At 36.9% G+C, this 21758-nt stretch overlaps 1 protein-coding gene across 3 annotated transcripts; it reads right to left on the bottom strand.

Annotated features, from left to right (window-relative positions):
* Nucleotides 1–439: 439 nt before the first annotated feature.
* LOC119633572 (histone acetyltransferase p300) lies at nt 440–15905 on the bottom strand. Of its 3 annotated transcripts, none has more exons than XM_038027224.1 (16): nt 15499–15905; nt 14075–14434; nt 13827–14010; nt 13386–13748; nt 8666–12751; nt 8306–8595; nt 8071–8228; nt 7065–7175; nt 6048–6996; nt 5750–5980; nt 5442–5672; nt 4975–5372; nt 4556–4907; nt 4168–4488; nt 3488–4072; nt 440–2065 (listed from the first exon to the last, which is right to left on the bottom strand). In XM_038027224.1, exons 2-16 carry the CDS (start codon nt 14423–14425, stop codon nt 1448–1450), a joined length of 9228 nt encoding a protein of 3075 aa, XP_037883152.1. In that variant the 5' UTR covers nt 14426–14434; nt 15499–15905; the 3' UTR covers nt 440–1447. The 3 variants fall into 3 exon arrangements, with proteins under 3 accessions (XP_037883152.1, XP_037883238.1, XP_037883322.1); XM_038027310.1 differs by having other exon boundaries at nt 15648–15905; XM_038027394.1 differs by lacking the exon at nt 15499–15905 and having other exon boundaries at nt 7065–7145; nt 14075–14425.
* Between the last annotated feature and the right edge of the window lie 5853 nt (nt 15906–21758).

Below are 21758 nucleotides of genomic sequence, written 5' to 3'. Positions count from 1 at the left end.
AATATTAGATTATTACCTAGTTTTTATGTTGTTCCTCCTAACAAATCACAAAATTGTTTTAATATTTAAAGAAAAACTCAAGGAAATAAAAATTTCATTTGAAGGCAGGCAGCCATATAATATCTGTGACTTATGTATTAACTGGTATGTTTTCATTTTATTTAAGCCCGAAATTAAATGTTAAAAAATTTTTATTTTAATATTTACACATCTTCGGTTAGTATTTTCTTGCAGAGGTATCATTAAAAAATTTCTCAAGGGCCTATGCAAGGAGTGGTGTTCGTTATTGTAATTAATTGCTGTCCTATACATATATGAATAATGCAACAATGGTCATCGCGGTTAAAAAAAAAAAAATAACGAAAAACTATGAGAAAAGTTATTTGCAATCAAATATTGATATATATATATATATATATATATATATATATTTTTTTTTTTTTTTTTTTAAGTTTTTACAATACTTTTTTCGTAGTTTGATAATTGCATACTGACTTCTTTGGATTGAAATTTATTATTATTTCATGCACTTGCTTGCGAAGGGTTTTTTTGCTTCAAAATTTTATATATATATATATATGTGTATTTCGAGCGAAACTATATACAACAAATGCACAAAAAGAAGGAAAAAAAAACAACAAAAAAAAATTTCCCAAGTTATTCCAAGATTTCAAAAATTTTTTTGCCTCGACAGACAAAGTGCCTCACGTTGCATTCAGATGTGCTTAGACTTATTCTTATTCTTATTCCTTTCCCATATATACATTTCTCCTTCATCATATGTTTTTGTAACACTATACGAATAAAATAAACTTTCCATGTTAAGTCCTTAATATATTATAAAAAATTTATATAATATTTTTTATGACTAAATTTTAATTAGAATTATTGAAGATTGAGGGATGACAGGATTTTATATACATAATCATTTATATATGTAGATTGGTTTACACACTAAAGCTGCATATTCATTCATATTTACTTTTGCGATTTTAAAGTTAATGTTTCGTCTGAGTACTATTTAAATTATTTACATAAGCTTTACACATTAGTTTTCTATTTGTCATTCGTTTTCCCATTTTGCTTTGTTGTTAAAATAGAGATATTAATAAAAATGTAGATTAATAAATTAAAAACGCGACCTATTTAAAAAATAGTTGTTTGTTGTACCTCTAAAAGTACGACTTTTTCACTTCATCAACATCAATCAAAGCTGTTCTGTTTAAACAAGAAGAAAATTGAAATAAAATCTCTGGTGGGGAGAGAAAAGAAAGATAAGTAGCTCGAGTCAGGGGCTAATGGCTTTATGTTTTAAAACACCCCGGGAGAGTAATTTACGATTTCTTGTTTAATAGTAACGTTGCTGTTGTGTTTGTTGCAGCGGTAGATTATTTACATTAAGTCTGCCGGTATCAAAAAACTGAGCCGACGCTGATAGCTAATTACACTAAAGTTGTTCCACGAATTTGGTTAGCTGATCTGACGCATCCGAAACAGGACCTCCAGGGCCACCAACTACACCGCCCACACCGCCAACACCAACATCTTGCGGTACTACGGGCAATGGCGATTGATGCGGATGCAAACCACCGTGATTGTGTAAACCATCATGAGGTCCTTGAGGGGCGGGCGAATGACTCATTACGTGATGAGGAGAAGGTTGGGCTCTAGGCGACGCAGATGGCCCGGCCCTTGGTGATGGCGCCGATCGTGGAGATGGTGTTGATGAACGTATAGGCGGCGATGACCTAGATGTTTGCATTAATTGCTGTTGTAAAGTATGTGGCGTTGGCGGACCCATTACATTTGGTCCGCCCCCCATACCTCCACCACCTTGCATCATCTGTTGCTGTTGAACACCAGGTAAACCGGCCATTTGTTGTTGCATAGGACCCCCTGTTGGCCCACCAACCCCGCCCGCATTTCCGGCAAAATTACCAGCGCCAGCGAATTGCTGGCCTGCCGCAACAACACTACCCATTTGCTGCGGTGTACGTTGCCGATAGGGTGGAGGATAATTCACTGCCATTTGACGCAATGGAGTAAACCATTGCGTATTCGAAACCTAAAAACAATGAAGAAAATCATTTACAGCATGCAAGAAGATTTACTGACGGCAAACTGGAACATATTAGTCAGTGTAATTTAAAAGTTACACCATCACAAAATAAATTGAATTTTAAATTATATATGAAAAACCCTTAAAAACTTTTCCTTATGCCCAGGATTGGACAAGCACTTAAACAATTACTCTTTCATTATACTTATGTCTTACGATACTTCGAAACGAGTCCATCGCTTACAATACAAATAGTCGCCTTCCGAAACAAATTATTATATACACATATAAAAAATAGATAACAGGAGACAACTTGAGACTCATTGCATGAATGTTGTTGATCTGGATGGGATTGCGCACAAGTTTGGTATGCACAAATTACAATTAAATCCATTAAAAACTAAAGCGATTGCAATAATCCACCCAACTTGGTACTATCCTCCTGCCGTGGGTGTTACTGTTTGCTGCACAGATTGAGATTGTCCATTTAAAAATAACTCTATACTGACAATCGATTAATAAAGATACACCAATATTTTAAGAAAACCTTGGCTTCCGGATCCCTCTGTCTCTGTTGAAACTCAATCGTTTTGTAGTTCCGCTAATATCATATGAATACACGATCATCGTATAATAAAATAAGAGCACGAGAAGTGTGTTCAAGACGCGGACGTATGAAAAAAAGTATCATTGTACTCGTCAATCATTTTGGATAACAATTTACCTACTTACTTAAAAATGATAAATGCATTATTTATTCATGGCGCAATTTGTACTCAGGGATATTTATTTACATGGCCAACTTCATTCAGATCGTTAAATCTAAACGATTTATGATGGAAATACTTGAAATACCCGAACAACATTGCGTCTCCTAAACTTTTTTTTTAATAACATTGTAAAAATATGGAATTCTTTGCCTTTGAGTCTTAAGTCCTTTTGTCAATGTGGATGCGTCATAGGTTTGCTTTTGAAGTTAAAGCTTTCTATAACAATTGCATCAACGCATCACACACTGTAAGATTTATAATATTTTTACTAATATACTGTACGAATTATATCAGTGTACTTTGGGTGCATATATGGGCAATCTGAAGTTTTCAGTTTTCTGAAGCATTAATGGCTTATCCTTTATTATCATGTATTATTGTACTAAAGAGATTCTGTAAGGATAACCGGTTAATCTAAACTGGATTTATAATTGAATGCTTTGTGATTTCATTGAATTTCAAATTATCATTCTAGAGATATAGCGTTTGTTTGCAATTGGCATTGTAAGAAACTCTTACTCTTATTGGTAATAATAGTAATATACTTGTGGCTTATTAATTATCCTACTCTAACTTAGATTTTAAATTTATTCTTGTTTATAAAATAAAAGAATTAAAAACATAATATATATTAATAGACTAATAGCACGCTACTTACTTGTCCCTGTTGTTGCTGCATCATCATAGGATTTTGCATGCTCGGCATTCGTTGATGCTGACCCGTCTGTTGTTGAGTTTGCAGCATAACTTGCTGATTGGCTTGAGGCATTTGCTGTTGATTCATCATATGTTGCATTTGCTGTTGCTGTTGTTGCATAGCTTGCTGCTGTTGATGTTGTTGCTGGGCTTGTTGCTGTTGTTGTGGCCCGTTGCCACCAGCATTTGGATTATTTTTGGTTTGTTTTATAATGGCAGCCATAATTTGCGGATTACGTTTTAAGACGTTCAATATTTGCACATTGGATTCACTGTTGGGATTATTTTTGATCTTTTCCATTATTTGACTAATTTGGTGGGTGTTAAGAGCGGGCGTATTTAATGGACCATTCGTCATTTGACCTGAGTTACCAACGGGTCCGTGCTGGCCACCTTGGGGTCGTATGCTCCCAGGCCCAGACATCGGCTTACCACTCATACCAACCATTCCGGATCCACCCATGCCACCAACACCCGTCACTCCACTAATACCGGCTCCGGCAGTCATTTGTTGAGAGCCACCTGCTCCAACCATTCCCATCATGTTCTAAAAACGTAAAAAAAGCAAAAAAAAAAGGTAAATAGAAATTATTGAAAATGATTATTCCTGCATTTGATCGAAATGAACATTGAATTACTTACCTGTTGTTGCATTGGATTCTGTTGCAATACTTGATTTTGGTTGGGTTGACGCATACCCTGGCTGACATTGTTTGGATATCGATTGCCTCCCCATTGATCCATTGGCAAAAGATTATTACCCATGACATTATTACCACAAGGTCCCATCTGTCCCACGTTATTCATACCGCCAATATTACCAACCGATCCGATCATGCCTGGGTTAGTTTGATTCGAAACCACACCCATATGATGACGCTGCATTATTGGAGGAGCCATAGTGCCACCCTTGCCAAAACCACCACCATGAGGCACTTGTTGGCGGGCAGCTTCTTCTTGAACCTGAATAATTTTGCAACAATTTAAGTTTAATTAATTGCTAATCAATTGTTATTTAATATACGCATACTTGTTTAACAACTTGTAACACATTTGGTGACGGAGAATGGCCACCACCAGGTTTCATACCAATGCCTGGCTGCGGATGCGGCGATGTTATTCCACCGGCCATTGACGTTGAAACGGGTGAAGGCACTGGTACCGTTGACGGGCTCATAGCTCCCGCGCCAGTAGGCATCATTGCTGTTGGTCCTTGCACGACAGACTGATTTCCACCAACCGCAGGCATTCCAATACCAGCTACTGGTACACCACCTAATACTGGGCCGGCACCTCCTGGACCTTGTAAAGGAGGTTGTGGAGCTGTTACGGTTCGAGACATGAGAGCGACACGACGTCGTAGCAATTGTTGTTGCTGCAATCTAAGGATTTCAGAATGGAATTGATTATTAGATTGAATTTAATTACATTATATTAACATTTACATACTTTTGTTGCAACTGCTGTTGCTTTAGTTTATGCTTAATATTCGGACAAAAAGGCACTGGACATTTTTGCTCTTGGCAATGCTTGGCATGATAACAGCACAGTGCAATGAGTTGCTTACATATAGGACAACCACCATTCGTTTTGCGTTTACAATTCTTCGTATGCTGCACGACTCTTTTCATCTTCGTGCAAGAAGGCAGACGGCAATTGGCATCGCGGCATTGGCAAGCATGCACAAGTGATTGTATACAACGTTGTATAGATTGTTTACGAGCTTCTTGAGGATTCGCTTGTTTGAGATCTGCCGGCGACGAACCATCGTCTAAATCGAAACCAAGTTTATCCAATTTATGCGGGTGACCAACTTTTTCCTTACATAGCGCGCACAAATCAAAATCCTAAAAGTAAAAAAAAACAATTCTTATTAAAAAACTGATTGATGTTGGAAAAATTTTGCAAAATCTTACATCGCATATAGTGCAGTGGTAACGAGTTTCTACAGCAGTCTTACAATTATTGCAAGTATACACAAATTTATCTTGACCTTGATTATGTAATTCATATAGCATGCATAATGTAGAAAATTGCGCTCTACGTAGCGATGAAAATTCGTAATGTTTGTCACGGGCTAAAGTAAGAAAAGCATCGCGACCATCCATTAGATCGCAAGCTAATAATGGATCAGGATCTTGTATGGGCTACAAAATTAATAAGAATAAAAAAAAAAATCGTTAAATCTGAGAAAAGGATGGAAGAACGGATAAACGGTACTTACCGCTAAACTGGCGGCTGATTGAGCCGAATGCAATCGAATAACAAAAAATACTTCCTTATGTTTTTCCATAGTCGCATATATCTTCGCCGAAAGATCATTTCCAGCCTGCTGCTCATTTGATTTCTTGTTATTTTTACGCTGAGCCGCTTTTGATTTATTGGATTTTTTGGCTTTCTTCTGACCCTTCTTTTTACCATCGCCGCTAATTTCATTGTCCTCGATTGAAAAGTTCTGCAAATTAAATATTTTATATTATTTTATTAATATCTGTAAATTGACTTTTAATAGGTTTACATACATTTTTAGCAGCAGCCGCTTCTGCCGCCTCGGCCTGCTTCCGTTTTTCTTCCTCTTCTTGATCTAATTCCTTAATACTTTCCTCCATAACATTCGGCCAAAAATCACCTTCAAAGTATGGCAACTCGGCCGCAGATGCTAATTTATCTTCCATGGCTTGTTTAAGAATGTCCTTATAATCCTGAATCGTGCGCTCAATCATTCCCTTGTCTAACATCTTTTTATACCATTCTTGTAAACGTTTCGGTTTCGGTATCCTTTGGTCCGAAGGATGACAATGGAAAATATAATCATCGCCTTCAGATGGAGGGCAAGCCCAAATGTGAGCCATTGTGTATCCCAATTGTTTAACATAGTCCAGGTAGCCAAGGAGAATCTCGTGATAAACCGCTGTGCGATACTGGCGTGGTCTAAAAAAATGCACCGAATCCAAATATGCAATGTACACACGTCGCGTATTCGGCGCCGGGCATTCCGATCCATATTCTTGGACATGCATACCAAAGAAACATACATCAATGCCATCGACTTCTTCGAATGCAAAGAGAGCTTTCGCTCGATAAGGGAATTCAGAAGCCATTTCGCCGTTATCAACGAACCGCCTGCGCATGCCTGGTTTTACTTCCACGCATTTATCGGACGATGAAACTACACGTATATGCACTTCGCCAGCGCCAGCCTCCTTCTTTTTAAGGAAGTTATTAACGCGAGTCTCAATAAAAAGGCCTAGTTTGGTGGTGGGTAGACGCTTCGCGTTAAATTTGTTCTCTTTACGCTTTGAATCTTTTTTCTGTAAGCAAGTATCGCAAACGAAGCCGCCCGGCCAGACCGAATCCAGCCAGAGTACGCAGATTTGATGCTGTTTACGGCCGCACTCTTGGCAGTCAACAAATGGTTCTAATTCTAGATGATCGTTCTTCATCTCTTTAAATTGGTCTTTCTTGATTTGCCTGCCGAAATTGTAAACGCGTTAGTTTAAAATAGAAGAAAATGCATTGAATATATATTTTATACTTACGTTTGTGATTGTAGAGGGTCATCGCCCAACGTGACAGTATCACCTTGTATATCGTTGAAACATTTCTGACAGAAAGTGTATCTATTTGAGGCGACACCATAATCCTTTAGACTTTTGTTCATAATATGTTCATTAATTGTGTTTGGTTTATTTATATATGTTTGTTGTTTAAGTTTTGTGAGAGAGGAGTTTATTTCAGAATGTTTGTGATTGAATCGAAAAGCAAGCAAAACCAGCGTTTATAGCGGCATTAGTTTTAATTCGTGTTTGATATTTATGCGCGCGCGCACGCGTATGCATTTTCGTTTATGAGTTTTAAAATATATTCAGTAAATGATTGCAGCAAATAGTGTACGGAAAGTGAAGAGCGTTACGAATTCGAATTGTACAGATGTTCGAATTATATACACATGTAAATTTTAGAAAGCATTTTAGATGAAACATCATAAAAAGCGAGCGGATTGGGTTGATGACGATCATTTTAGGCATTATTACGTATGATCGAAAATATACAAACATACACATATGCAAACATCAAAGATTAGAAGGATTAACAAATGTTGGAATTTTGTTATTTCGTATTTATTTTAAGACGCACACAAAAACCATAACCAGGACGTGTTTGTTTAATATTAATTGCGGGGAATAGAAGAAAAACAAAAACAAAAAGAATTTCGCATTAGATTTTATATAAATATTTAGTGATTAGTGGGTTTAACATTACAAGCTAAATATATGTAACAATATGTGTTTATTAAGTATTAACAGGTTTCACAACCAACAATACTAAAACAATAAACTAAGGGAACAAAATATAACGTAAAACAGAAACGTAAACGCAACTCCACTTCATTATGATTATCATATATATATATATATATATATATATATATAAATCAAAATCATATCAATAAAGTTGTGTCTATGCGTCTCGATTCTTTGGCAAATTATTAAGGTAGAATAGTGATAATTTTTTAAGGGATCAAGCAAAATCTTGGAAACATACCTGTTTTGGTAACTATAATATTTAGCATCTCTTGGTATAGTACATAGTTGTTTGCCATAGCAGCATAATACTTGAGGATTGAATGTATATTTACGACCACAACAGTAGCCCAGAGCCTGCATAACTGGATCGATTTCTTGCTCAAAGACTTCTGACAGCTGGAATAATGAGAAAAATTAGGCATTTCATTAATTATCTTTCTAAGGCGGAAATAATTATAACACTATTAACTTACTCGAGTGCAATATTTATAAACTCTTGATGATTTGCGATTGTAAAGCCATGCATTGTCGAACATCAGTAACACATCATCTACATATTCCCAAGGTTCGCTATATTTACCGTTCATTAAATTGCTGCGTATGGTACCAAGGTCCATCGGTTTTTTAACAATATCGAAATAATCGGGAATACCGAGCTGTTGTGGATTAACGGGATCGCGGAATGGTACCGAATCAGGTTCATGTTGGTGAAGTTTGTCTAGTGTTGGCAGTAATGCTTGTTTTAATTCCTCTGGATCAAATACTTCAAAAATGCATATAACGTAACATTAAAATATGAAAAAGAACAAAAATTACGATAATTGTTAACGTACCACATTTTTTCTTCTTATCGCCTGCATTAGGTGCAAGGGGTTCTGGTATAATGGGTTTGGGTTCGATTTTTACTTTGATGTCACTACCTGTTCCGCTATTACCGTCCACCAATGGTTTGATATCATCTTTATTGTCTGTGGCAGTTGCAGAAGCACCCAACGATGAATCAACACCAGTTGTATTAGTATGAGATTCGTCGACGTCCATTGGTTCGCTTTTAATTTCTTCGATTTTCAATTCTACTTTAACTGTGCCGTCATTGTTGACATTTTTGCCAACTCCGGCTGACGACTCTTGTTGAGAGTCACATTCGTTGCCATCATCCATAAATTCTTTCTTGATGTCATCTTCTTGCTTAATAGAATCCAATTTACCTTTTGACATTTTACCACCGCCAGCGTTTTGAGAGTCACCGTTGGGCGATGTTGGCGGATCGTCATCGTTGTCACGCGATGCAGCCTCAAGAGCTGCCATCTGAGACGATAAACTACTAGTACTACTTTGGGAGGGTCGTGAGGAAACGATTGATGTACTAGTGGTTGAGGTAGTTGTCGTCCCAGCAGCCCCTCCTTTACCAAGGCACGACACCTGTTGCTGGTTTTGTGCCGCTATTCCAATGGCGGATACAGTTTCTGCAGATGATATTACAGCCGTTCCTGCCGACGCTGCCGCTGAGGTAGAAATTGAGGCGGAAGTTGTGGTAGATACCGTTGATGGTGTACTAACAGATATAGATGATGGAGTTGACGTAAGCGGTGGTTGAATACTCGTAGCTCCAACTATTGACGCCGTAGTAGACGACGTTGGTGAAGCGGGATGGATTGGTGGAGTATTGCCACGATCACCGACTGATTGCATTAATGACGGCACTGATGGCGGATTATTTAATGGAGTTCCTAAAGGACCATTAGAAATAAAATTTGGTGATGGACTAGGCGCCGATACCAGGACACCTACAGATCCACCTCCAACAACTCTGGCATTACTTCCACTTGTCGGTCCCGCACCACTACCAGGTTGTGAATCTATACTCGTGGGTGTGGGTGGCATATTGCCTAACCCTGCCGAATTTATATTTTGCTTTTGTTGCTGTGACATTGGCGAAGTGAATGTGTTTTGTTGCTGTTGTAACTGATTTACGCCATTAAATGGTGATTGTGGCATAAGCATTCCACTCTGCTGCTGTTGCTGATGTAACAACCGTTGCTTCATCATTTCACTTATTTGTTGCGCAGTGTGAGCTCCAGTCCCACCATTGGTATTAATAAACTGCTGCTGTTGACCTGGCACTGGACTAGTGAGAACGGTTGCGACACCTCCCGTACTAGATTGACCTTGCATTGCTTGACCCGTAAATGGGGACAATACTGGGTTGGGAACGACCATGTTTTGTTGTGATGTCGGAATTCCACTTCCCATACTATTATTTCCTGGGCTGGGACCCGGAGGTCCAACGAGCATATTACCCTGTTGGGGTGTAAATTGCATACGCTGCTGTTGTTGCATCGCCAGCATATTTCCACCTGGTGAATGACTACGCATACCTGCCTTATTTTGGCCAGTTTGGCCAGCCATCATACCGCCCACATTACCCAACGTTTGTCCTCTTAATTGCTGTTGCATTATACTTCCTGCGCCAATAGGCATTCCTTGGTTAGGTGCAGCAGCTGCAGGTCCGACTCCACCCATCGAACTGATCATTGGTCTTATCTGCTGCTGCTGCTGCTGTTGTTGTTGTTGTTGTTGTTGCGCTTGCTGTTGAAGGCCGAGATGGCCAGGCGGGAGTTGTGGTTGATTTCCGCCAATAGCAACTCCAGAACCTGCATTTGATAATGAAACATTGCTTGGCCCAGGACCACCAGCTGAAGAATTTTGCTGCTCCTGCTGCTGCATTTCAAGCATCTGTTGCTCTTTCCTTTTATATCGTTTTTCCTCTAGTTCCTTTTGTATTTTGAATATTTTCTCGGCAAGCAATTGATAATATGTTTCACGATCCTTGGCCATTTCGTATATATCTTTCTCAACTTTTTCGGCGTACGATACTAAATTGTGCATGCGTTTATCAAGCATAGTGGCTGGATCAGATGTGGGAAAGATTGCTTGTACAAGTTTATGGACTAGATGATTTCTCAAGTCACTTGTTACCGATTCACGCCAATCTTTTTCATTTTCAGCTCCAGAATTATTATTGCTGCATGAAGGTCCCGTCTGGGAAGTTGACGCCACTCCACCAGTTATGACACTCCCTGTAACTGGTCCGGAAACGTTTCCTATAGCACCAGTTGTTCCCCCATTCCCAGGCACCGCATTGTTTACTGTTGCGTTTGTAACACCTGCTCCGCCTACACCCGCTTGATTTTGCATTTTCATTTTAGCCATTTCTTGTGTTGCTAGTTGTTTGTTTGGTGGTCCCCCCGCACCGGGGCCGCTTATATCGCCAGTGTTTCCGCCACTTAGTTGATTGTTAAAGTTGGAATTGTTAAAATTATGCACATTTACCGATAAGGGAATGTTAGATTGTTGTTGTTGTTGTTGTTGTTGCTGATTAACTGCACCCTGCTGTAGTTGAAATTCTACGGGAACTTTTGCTCCAGGTGCTAACAAGTCGGATAATCTAGGTGTACGTCCTCGTGGTATCTGATTGCTGGCTGCATTACCCTGAATGATCATTTGTTGTTGATGTATCTGTGGATTTTGCATAGTATCTGGTCCCGGGCCGCCCCCAGCACCGCCAATTAACAAATTGTTTACAAGGACATTGTTGCTACCAGTGCTACTTCCTCCACCTATGTTACTAGGTCCACCAATTGGCGCAGACATCACACGTATGGGGGGTACAACTGTCATTCTTTGCATTTGTTGTTGTTGAGCATTAACAGTACTTCCTTGCAACATGTTTGCCGGCACACCAGCATTACCCACTGAGCCTTGCATTCCAACACTTTCGAATCTTCGTAACTCTTGATTTGGATTTGGTGTATTCTGCATTTGTTGTTGATTCATATCTGCGTTGGGCTTCATATTTATTTGTCCCTGATTAGGCCCTGCCCCGGTCATTCCCACAGAACCAGCTACGACATTAGGTCCCCCAGCTCCTTGTTGAAGATTGTTCGCGTTCTGCTGGGAAGCATTTTGTTGGGGACCGACACCGCCTTGCGATTTATCATTAACATTTTGTTGGCCCTGCTGTTGGCGCTGATTAGCATTATTGTTAGAAGCAGCAGCATTTGGATTGTTGTTTGGGAAAGCGTGATTTTGACGGAAAGGATAACAAATAATGCAATCAGTTCGACTACAAGTTTTGTAGTGTAACAGTATTTGCCTTGACGATATGCAATGCTGCACATTACAATCTCTACTTTGCTTACAATTTGCCATATGGGTCAGCACCTCTTGCATGGGTTTGCAATAGGGAACATTGCATTTTTCGCGATTGGGATTTTGGCTTTCGCGACGGGCACATTTGTGTGCATGCAAAAGGAGCATAAGCTGCTGTTGTATTTGCTTTTTTCGTTCGTCACTTAGTTGCTGACTCCCTGATCCGCTAGTCCCACTGCCGCCCGCGGTAGCTGCAGTATTACCCCCTTGTTGTGAAGTTCCCGGTTGCTGCTGTTGCTGCGTTAACATCATTGTGTTCTGCTGCGGCCCTGTCGGCCCTGAGCCCGCTTGTGCTGGTCGTATGCCCAAACCAGCAGTTCCCATCAAGCCAGCTTGTGAATTTGGCTGTTGATTCGGGTTCATTTGTGCTGCGTTTATTTGTTGCTGCTGCTGTTGCTGCTGTTGTTGACCGATTAGGCCAGTATTTGCACCGTCAGTTCCTACAACGGAACCGGCCATGCCAATTGGTACGCCACCTGGTCCACGATTACCTTGTTGCATAGCAGCCGTCATATTAGGTGGCACGCCACCATGCTGTGCTGCCATTTGCTGAGCTAGCATTTGTTGTTGGGGATTGTTTGTATTGACGTTAATGCCACCCTGCGGTCCTCCTGGACCCCCATAATTGCCAACGTTCCCAACCCCAACTCCTCCACCATATGGCCCATTTGGACCAACTCCGCTGCCAACCATGTTGTTCATTTGTCCTAAGGGCAGTCACAAGGATTTCAATGCAATAGTTTATAATTTTAGGCAAATATCACAGTTTGAATGCGTTTCTAGTTTTCAATATTTAAAACCCTTTGATATTTCTAATAATTCATTGACATTAAAACTAAACAAAACTATTGCTACTGCGTTTGTCAAAGTTTTTAGCAGGTTAATTACACAAAATATGAGAATTTATTTAATAAATGAAGTCGTACTCAGAAGAAACTGCCATCTCAAAATTTTGAAGAGGCATATTTCCACAAGAATTCTTATAATTGCTTACAAAAATTTAACAGCAAATACATTGAAGCCCCTTGTCCTTAAAGGTCAATTAATATGTTTATACCAAAAGTTTGGTAAAAAGTAGTACACATGGCTTCTTTGGTAAAAACCTACTTTTCCTTTTGCTACAATTTATTTGCAAAAAATATATGTTAAAACAATTAAATCAGAGATGAAGACAAAAACATTATTGTGGCTTTCGCCTTCAGTGACAATAATGTCTCAAATATTGTCCGAACGGAAGTTCGCATGTAGCCAACTAATTGGAATAAGGTACTGATTGTTCTTCTTTTCTTTTAGAGTAAATTTCATTTTTGTTAACACAGCGTTATAGATTAAGCCACTTACCCATAGCCATTGTGGGATTTTGCATCCGCGGGCCACCGCCAACGCCTCCAGGCCCACTACCTCCCATTATATGAGGATTTGGTCCACGAATCAAATGCGTTTGATTTACCATACGCATCATGGGGCCATTTTGCATCACCTGAGGATGATTAGGTCCACCCATGTGCATATTTTGATTAGGACCACCAACTCCAGGTCCCATATTACCAGGCCCAACACCACCCGGACCTGAACTCATCATATTACCGGGTCCACTGCTGATTGGGGGTTTAATCATACAATTACCACTGCCTGTTATACCAGCCATCCCGCTATTAGTAAGGACCATATTACCCATATTGCTTTGAGCAATTGTGTTCATTGCTTTTTAAAAAATGATAACATAAATTAATTAATGATTACCTAAAATGTCAACATATTAAGAATATCAAGTTTAACCACCTGGCATTGAATTCATTTGCGTGCCATTATTTGAGATAGACATTGGCATCGAGTTGACCATTCCGCCTACATTTACTTGCATGCCACCAGCATTCGGTGACTGTAAATTTGGAGATTTGCTACCAAGTTGATTCATGCCGCCTCCTCCCATGGGATTACCCACCATTCCAGGATTTTTATTCCCCTAAAGAAATAGCATACATAATAAAACATTGAAAAATACAATATTGAATTTTCGCTAAATATACCTGCTGCTGTAATAGATGCTGCAAATGTTGGTGATGGTGCAACTGACGCAATGAAGTACTTCCAGCTCCTGTGGCACCGGAGACATCATCTGTAGAGCCATTCATTTGTGGCTCGTTGCCTGGACCGGGCCCTTGAGCAGGAGGTTTGTTAGGTCCTCCTACTACATTAACACTAAGTCCATGATTAGAGGCGCCGCCGCCACTACCTCCACCAGAACCTGGCCCAGAATTCATTTGATCTCCCCAGCTGTTTGTGAGCACCAGCTCATCAGGGAGGTTTTTCTCAAGTAGAAGGATATCATCCATTTTCACCCGCTTCTGGGGTGGTTCTTCCATGTGATCTGCCATCATTTAAATTACCTTTACAGATATTGGTTGGGGTAAAATGCGTTAATCAATATTTCTAACAATAGTGTTTATATATTTTTGCTTCTTTTAAAACTTAAAGCACAGTTTTCAGCTTTCAAGAAAGTCACTTTTTATACAAGTTTTTCATTTAACTATAAAGTCGTCAAGAAGAAGATAGTAATGAAAGTGGAAGGAACTATTTTTCTCATTTGTGTTTCGGTTTAGATTAGTACCGCAACCAAGGACATTTCACGTCGCTTTGACGTACAGCGTTTTGAATCCTTTTCGAATTCGGATGCTATATGGAAATTTATCCTTTGAAGACTATTCCAAGCCCTCAAAGATATATGCCAGTTAGACACAGAATGATGACTTTGAATATAATTTGCCTGTTGGCAGAAAATGTAAAAGTGATACGGTCGATTCTTTAAATTTCTTTGCTCAAGTTTATTAACTAGAATATTCCCAGCGGCTTTATGAATTTGAGTATCCAACATATAATCTAAAGCATTCTTCTTAACGATTACTCTCGATTGCATTTTGTGTCCACTGATTTATGTTTATTGATTTTCTTCGCACTTTTCACTTGCGACTTCCTTCAGCACTGCAGGTGGCTTAGACTAAGAAATCTGCCACCAGCTTTTTTCGTACATTATGCTGATTGTGTCGAACCATAGAAATAAATAATAATACGTTCATTTATTCATTATTTTTTTGTTATATCTTATCTGTGATGTTTGATTCTTCTGTTTTTTTCGTCTTTTTTGCATTTAGATATTGTTATTTTTCCGTCTGGTTTATATAAAAAATTGCACAAATCTAAAATTGAAAAGCAACACTATTAACATTATAATACACCATCAAAAAAAAAAAAAAAATGTTCACATTCTCTGCAAATAATTCCTGTCTATTTTAATAAGTTATCTTTATGAAGTATTGCGCGCTTTTACATTTTTGTTTTTTTTTCCTTTAACTTCGCCTTTTTATAGAACAACCGAATACGGTACGTATGTATATACATATATTTGAAATATAGGAATAGAAATTATTGTCAAGAAAGTGAACCAGCCACTAACCAATCAACTAGCCAGCCGCTCGTTGATTGCACTTTATTTTGTTGAGAAAACATCTCCATTTATAATCGTCAAATTGACTTTTTATGATTTTATTACTCGCTGGAACATTTCTTCTCTAACCTACACTCATACATTTTATATATACATACACCATCGATGAATTCGTTGCTTTGTTTTGTGCTGCACTACTACTTCAGCAATAACTATACATCGGCTCTATTGTGTTTCGTATAAAGTCAACGAGTGCGAGCAGCAATGAAAAAAGAAAGAAAAACAGACTGGCGACTGTAAAATTTTTGGTCGTTCGTTTTCACGTAGTATCTAATGCACTCACTTTTTTGTTTTAGCTTTTTTATTTATTTTTTTTTTATCTTATAAATTATTTACACTAAAACCGAAATTAGTAAAAAAATCCAATTTTAATTCGAAAAAAATTTAACATAAAACAAAACCTTAGTTTTTATTAATAAACTTTTCTTTTCAGTTGCTTGTTATTTTTTATTTATTTTTTAATTTTTTCTTGAATTTCGGTTTTCATTGATTTATTTTTCACATTTTTTTTCGATTTTTAAGAATTTTTTGAAAGTTTTTTGTAATAGTAAAACAGAAATTTTCAGTCCGTTTATGTTGCAGTAGCGAAAAAGTCAACTGATTTCGCAAACGAGCAGCAACAGAACTAGGAAGAAGACTGAAGCCGAATGCTACTACATAGTCGATAGTGAGTGTTGCCATTACTTCTTATGTTTATTACGGAATATTTTACATTACAACTCTATTCAATATAGGGTAAAAAAACAGTGTTTTGACGTGAACCAACATAAACTTCTTTCCCATCAAAACTACAATTTAATCAAGTTTGCTTAAAAAAAAAAAAAAATTATCTCTATAAGAAAAAGACATATGATGTTTTCATAGTTATTATTACGAGATGTATAAAAACACTTATTATCGTTTACACTACAGGACAGTAAGCTTGATTCTTACATAGGCAAACTGAATTGAACTATTTACTTGATTTTACCCTAAAATCCATATGAATATGGCGTAAGAAGTTGGAATAACGGTAACATTGGTAGCAGCTAAGCAAGTGTAGCAAAAACACTTCGGCTACGTTCGGGTTTTACACACAACAATGAAAACAACGAGTACAAGCACCGAGAGCGAACTAGTACAAGAAAGATTTTTTGTATCAAATAAGAATGAAATTGCTTTTAAACTTAAATTCATAACTAAGTATTATAGCATGAAGTTTTAAGCAAAATGGCAATAACTTTTCCTCCGCGCTTTAGACACTTGTGGGTTCACTATGGAGCTTATTAGAAAATTATTTATTAAGCGTTTGTTTTGCCATCATATTGGATGTTTTTGTTACTAGCATCTTTTTCGCTCACATAAATGCACGAACTAACACACACGCATGCAACAATTCGCTTTGTGCACATGAATTTCTCTACTCGCCCATGAGTACAAAATGAACGAACGACAAAAAAAATTTCAACCATATAGAAAAAGAGAAAATCGGAAAAAAGATTAGTGGAGTTTAGTTTTAAAGCGATGAAATAGTTGCTTCTTTTTTCCACCAAAATTGTTTAATGCGTTAAGATAACATATTTAGAAAATTTTTTGGAACAGGATTTCCACCCATTTATTGCGCTCCACAAAAAAGCACTATACGAGGGAAATTCTTACAGTAATATTTTTATCGAAAATTGTTTACATCTTCACTTATACCGACAGAAAATCTTCACAATATATTATATTTGAAATTTTTTGACGCTATATTAAGTAATTTTCTCTTTTCATTTTCCCGTAATTTTCCTCGTAAGTTTCGAGAGTTTCCACCGCATATTTTTAGTCAATAATTTTTCACATAAATTTCTTCGACCAACACCGAAAATGAAAATGACGCTGAATATAGTGTTGCCAAGAGTAAACCTTTTCCTTCATATTAAAGATAGGATTTGTGTAAAGTAAGATTTAATCATAGACGTGAACAAAGCTGTTCTTGCAATGGGAGTAAAAGGTGCATTTTACAAAAAAGACGTATCTTTAATTTAATTTTTTTAATTACATTTTCATTTATGTTACTTTTAAAATGCAACTTTAGAAGATTTAACTGATATAATTCAGTCAAGCCATCACCACGTCCATGTGTATGTTTCTTGAAATCTTAACTCTGATCATAAAACTTCCTTGGCAGGAAAAAACTCAAATCTTTCTTCACCAATTTTGTCAAATTGAATACACAAATATTTAATAGCAGGATAACAGAGAACGCATCAATTTGTGCTTTTTTTGCGGTCTTAACGTTGTGATTTAAGCAAAAAATTTAAAGGCAAACTTTTCCATGTTATAATTCCTACGTGAAGAGATTGATTAAATTGAACTAATTTTTAGATTAAAATTTCTAACATTTACAGTCACTTCAAGCCACGCTCGGACACTGTATTAAACACATTATTTTGGCAAATTTAGGCAAACTGAAATAATACTGAAATGCTTGTTATTTGATTTTTTGTTGTTTATTTATTAAGCTATCGGAAGCATTAAACAAAACTTCAATTCCTTGTTTTCTAATTGGTATTTTTTGCCAACCCCGCTTCAAGACCTGTTTAATAAAATAAAATAAAAGAAGGCATGTTTTAATTTTGCTTTGCTGGAAACCGTATACTCCTGAACCTTTTTGTTAATAATCTCACAAATTTTCTATTGAGTTTATTTCAGGGCTCAGAGGTGGCGTTTGCAGTCGTTGGGGGCGCCTTACAGCAGCCCAGATCACTTCAAAATCAATGAAACGGACCAAAACAATCCACAAAAGGCCTACAAAAAAATATTTTCAGAAGAAGAATGATTTCTTGTAAAAAATATAAAAGCAAATTCTTTTTCGAGCGGCTCAACCTTGCATCGATAGCTGAAAAAGACTTGGGTAAAAAAGCAAGCGCAGAGACCGACTGTAAAAAAAGGAGATTGATCAATGCTAGTCTGGGACTCATTTTCTGTACCAGGATCAGGATATTTTCATGTGCTTATGGATCAAAATGTGTATTTCGATATGCTAAAGAAAAATTTTCAAAAAAGTATGGATCAATTGTATCTTATTGGCGGCTGGTATTTTTATCAGGGCAATGATCGAAACCACAAAGCCTACGCACAGCCCAAAGAGCGATCTTGGCTACTGTTTAAGGTCTTCCATGACTGGCAACACCATCTCATAGCCTTGACATAAACTCAATAGACGATTTGTGGGCTTATCTTAACAAAGAGGATCGGGAGAACACGATTTCCATCAAAGCAAATTTAAAATATTTTTTAAAGCAAGAATAAGAAAAATACCATTCAACTATTGCAAATAATTAGTCGAATCTATACGAAACAGGTTTAAAATGATTGTAAAGATTATGGCGCTACATAAAAGTATATATATATATATATATATACATTAACTGAAAACAATAATTTCTGACGAAATTTTAGTTAAAGTTTTTTAGTTTGGTTTAATTAAAAAATAATGAATTCAAATTTTGTTTCCTGTTTAGCATAGTTTAGTAAATATAAAATTAAAAAACAAATAACAAGAATTTATGTATTATTTCATTTTTGTCATGTTGACCAATAAAATTTGATTACTACTGTCCGAGTTTGGTTTTGAGGGACTGTGTGCGTTTTCCTATAATGTGACACCATTTGCCACTTAGTTCTTGTATAATTCACAGATCAATAATTGCCGAGACTAAGCATCAAAACCTTTTTTTTTTTTAGTGCAAAATCGGGCATTACTCATTAAAGTATTTTTTTTCAAACGTAAACTTTTTTGTCAAACATTTTGCCACGACCTTGAGAATACGCTTAACATTGCCTTTTGGAATAAGGCTCTTCTCTCTCTCTCTCTCTCTCTCTCTCTCTCTCTCTCTCTCTCTCTCTCTCTCTCTCTTTCTTACAACTTCACTTTTATTCATATTCATTCATCGAAAAATAGGACAACCTCTTTTGGACTTTTACTGCATTTAGGACCGTGGACGTCCATGCAATAGCAAACCATTAGTAAATTATCTTTCTCGACTAAGATAGGTGCTACAATACTTTTTAAGCCAAGGTTAAGTTTCAGCGGGACATTTTCGTATCAAAGCGCACTTTTTAATCAACACAACGAATTCCCGAGTTTTCATTCTTTTGAAAATAATAAAAGGCGCTTCATTTAAATCACTGTAACACGTTAAAAAATGATCGCAATGACATGAAAACTGGACGACCGTTGTTTGAACGTTTAAGTTTTTAAAAATTATATAATTTTTTTTTTTCTAAGACAACATCTAGATGTAAATCCGGAAAATTTGGCGAATCCCGGGAACCATTGACCGATGTATTTTATATATGTTATATATTGCAAACGGTAAAATCTAAAATTCGTTACTATAATTCACGTAACCCTAAACTATTGAATGCTTGCTTTGCTTCAAAATAAGTTAATGACGAATATAATTTCTCTTCCGTATCCTTTGTCTATCGGTTTCTGTTCATAGTAAACTTGGCAAGATTTTAAATAGCTAATAAGAACTTTTGTTGAACACAGAAAACCAAATATTAATTTTTAAATAGATAATTAAATATAAATTTTACTTAGTGAGAAATGCTACAGATTGGCTGTAGTAAGTACTAAGCAAAGTTTAAATTAAAAAAGGAAAGAATAATTAAATTTTTAATATAGGTAATGTAGACACGCTCCCCGTAAGGACTGAAAACAATGAAATTGCAGATATCTTGCGTTGCACTATTGGAGTAAAGTCATATGATTCGGAAAATTGCCTATGCGATAAAAATGCAAACGATCAATTTAAAACCATATGGTATTTGAAATCTTAACCATATGATTTTTGTTTTGCTTTTAGGAATACATTCCTGTTTCCTATGTCAATATAAATGCACGCAAATGCAGCAAAATTTCAAATTTTACCAAACACTTTCATTGCTCGCAATAGTGTAACGTAGGCTGTATGTTCAACTGTACATGATCACATGCCAAAACCAAATTATAGTTTGACAGGTGGTGCTTACTGCAAACTTACACGTTACACATATATATTAAGCCTATTTACTAAGGCTTTTTAAGATTGAATATTTTTTAAGTAAAATTATTTTTATCGCTCATTCTCAGTAAGTACAGCGTGAAATATTTTTCGGACCAAACAAGGAATATTTTTTTTTACTATAAGCTTTGTTTCCATAATATATTTTTTGTTTCTTTTATTTGCATTATGTTCGTTTTGGCTGCCCACTTAAATACCATTTTATTTTTGATTATATTACATGAAAATTGAGAATAAAAATTTATATTTGTCTTGTTCCTACATTTCTCCAAATGCAGAAGTTTCTACTTATAGGAAACACGCATCCTTTGTGACATTATGGTGAGATCTTCAAATCTTATGACATAATCATATCCTTAGGAGATTTCAATTTATCGTGAGCTACTTGGTGTCTTAGTGTCAAGTCAGGCTGTATGGTCTCGACTTCAACGCATGAAAGAGCCATTACGGAATCTTCTTCAAATCTAATCATCTGGCTAATTCTATTGGGAGACTCTTAGCTCCTAGCTTTGTTAATTTCGACGAAATAATTGTGAATTGTTGTCTGCGCTTTAGTTTACTTGAGAATCCATGTTATCCAACAATTAGTCTATTGTTTCAATCCAAGCGTGATGACATATTGACCCCTTTAACCAGCTAAATCTCACTTGCTCAAATATATAATACGATTTTAACAAAGCCAATATCTTGTTGCCTTAAGCTTACCTTTGCTTTTTGGAAAACAATGAAAAACTCGAATTTCGTGCGTACCCTCATTAAAACAATTTTAAACTAATGGTCGGAATATCATGAAATTTCGACACATTTCATCGTTGATAGTTGATACCGAAGATAACTAAAAAATAAGAAATTCCATCACTTTGTTGAAAATTAGGGCCAGTGCCGGGGGGTTTAGTTGTCCCTTTCATGAAGAACAGTGATGACGCTGTTAATTACCAGTTATTCAAATGTTGGTTTTTCACTCTCATTATTTGTCTGGGCGGAAATTGTTACGCTGCACGAAACACACACACACACACGCAAAAATATATTCCGTTGTAAATGCAACGAGAGAGAAACCCAATTCGATAAAGAAGCAATCGAGTATCATCAACCCAAAATGCGATCCTATCGTTTTTGTCCTTCGTCTCGTACGATAGTTCGATAAAGAAAACCGTAAGGCGACCTTAGATTTGG

The sequence above is a fragment of the Glossina fuscipes genome, unplaced genomic scaffold, assembly GCF_014805625.2.
Source record: "Glossina fuscipes isolate IAEA_lab_2018 unplaced genomic scaffold, Yale_Gfus_2 0, whole genome shotgun sequence".
NCBI lineage: Eukaryota > Metazoa > Arthropoda > Insecta > Diptera > Glossinidae > Glossina > Glossina fuscipes.
This window is presented reverse-complemented; position numbering and strand designations above follow the sequence as displayed.

Excerpts from the sequence above, each read along its gene's own strand:
- LOC119633572 (XM_038027224.1), bottom strand. The coding sequence starts at position 14,425 with ATGATGGCAGATCACATGGAAGAACCACCCCAGAAGCGGGTGAAAATG. Across the intron at positions 7,176-8,070 it reads TATTATAGTTACCAAAACAG|TCTAAAGGATTATGGTGTCG; the intron begins GTATGTTTCCAA and ends TATGAACAAAAG. Across the intron at positions 6,997-7,064 it reads GACCCTCTACAATCACAAAC|GCAAATCAAGAAAGACCAAT; the intron begins GTAAGTATAAAA and ends CAATTTCGGCAG.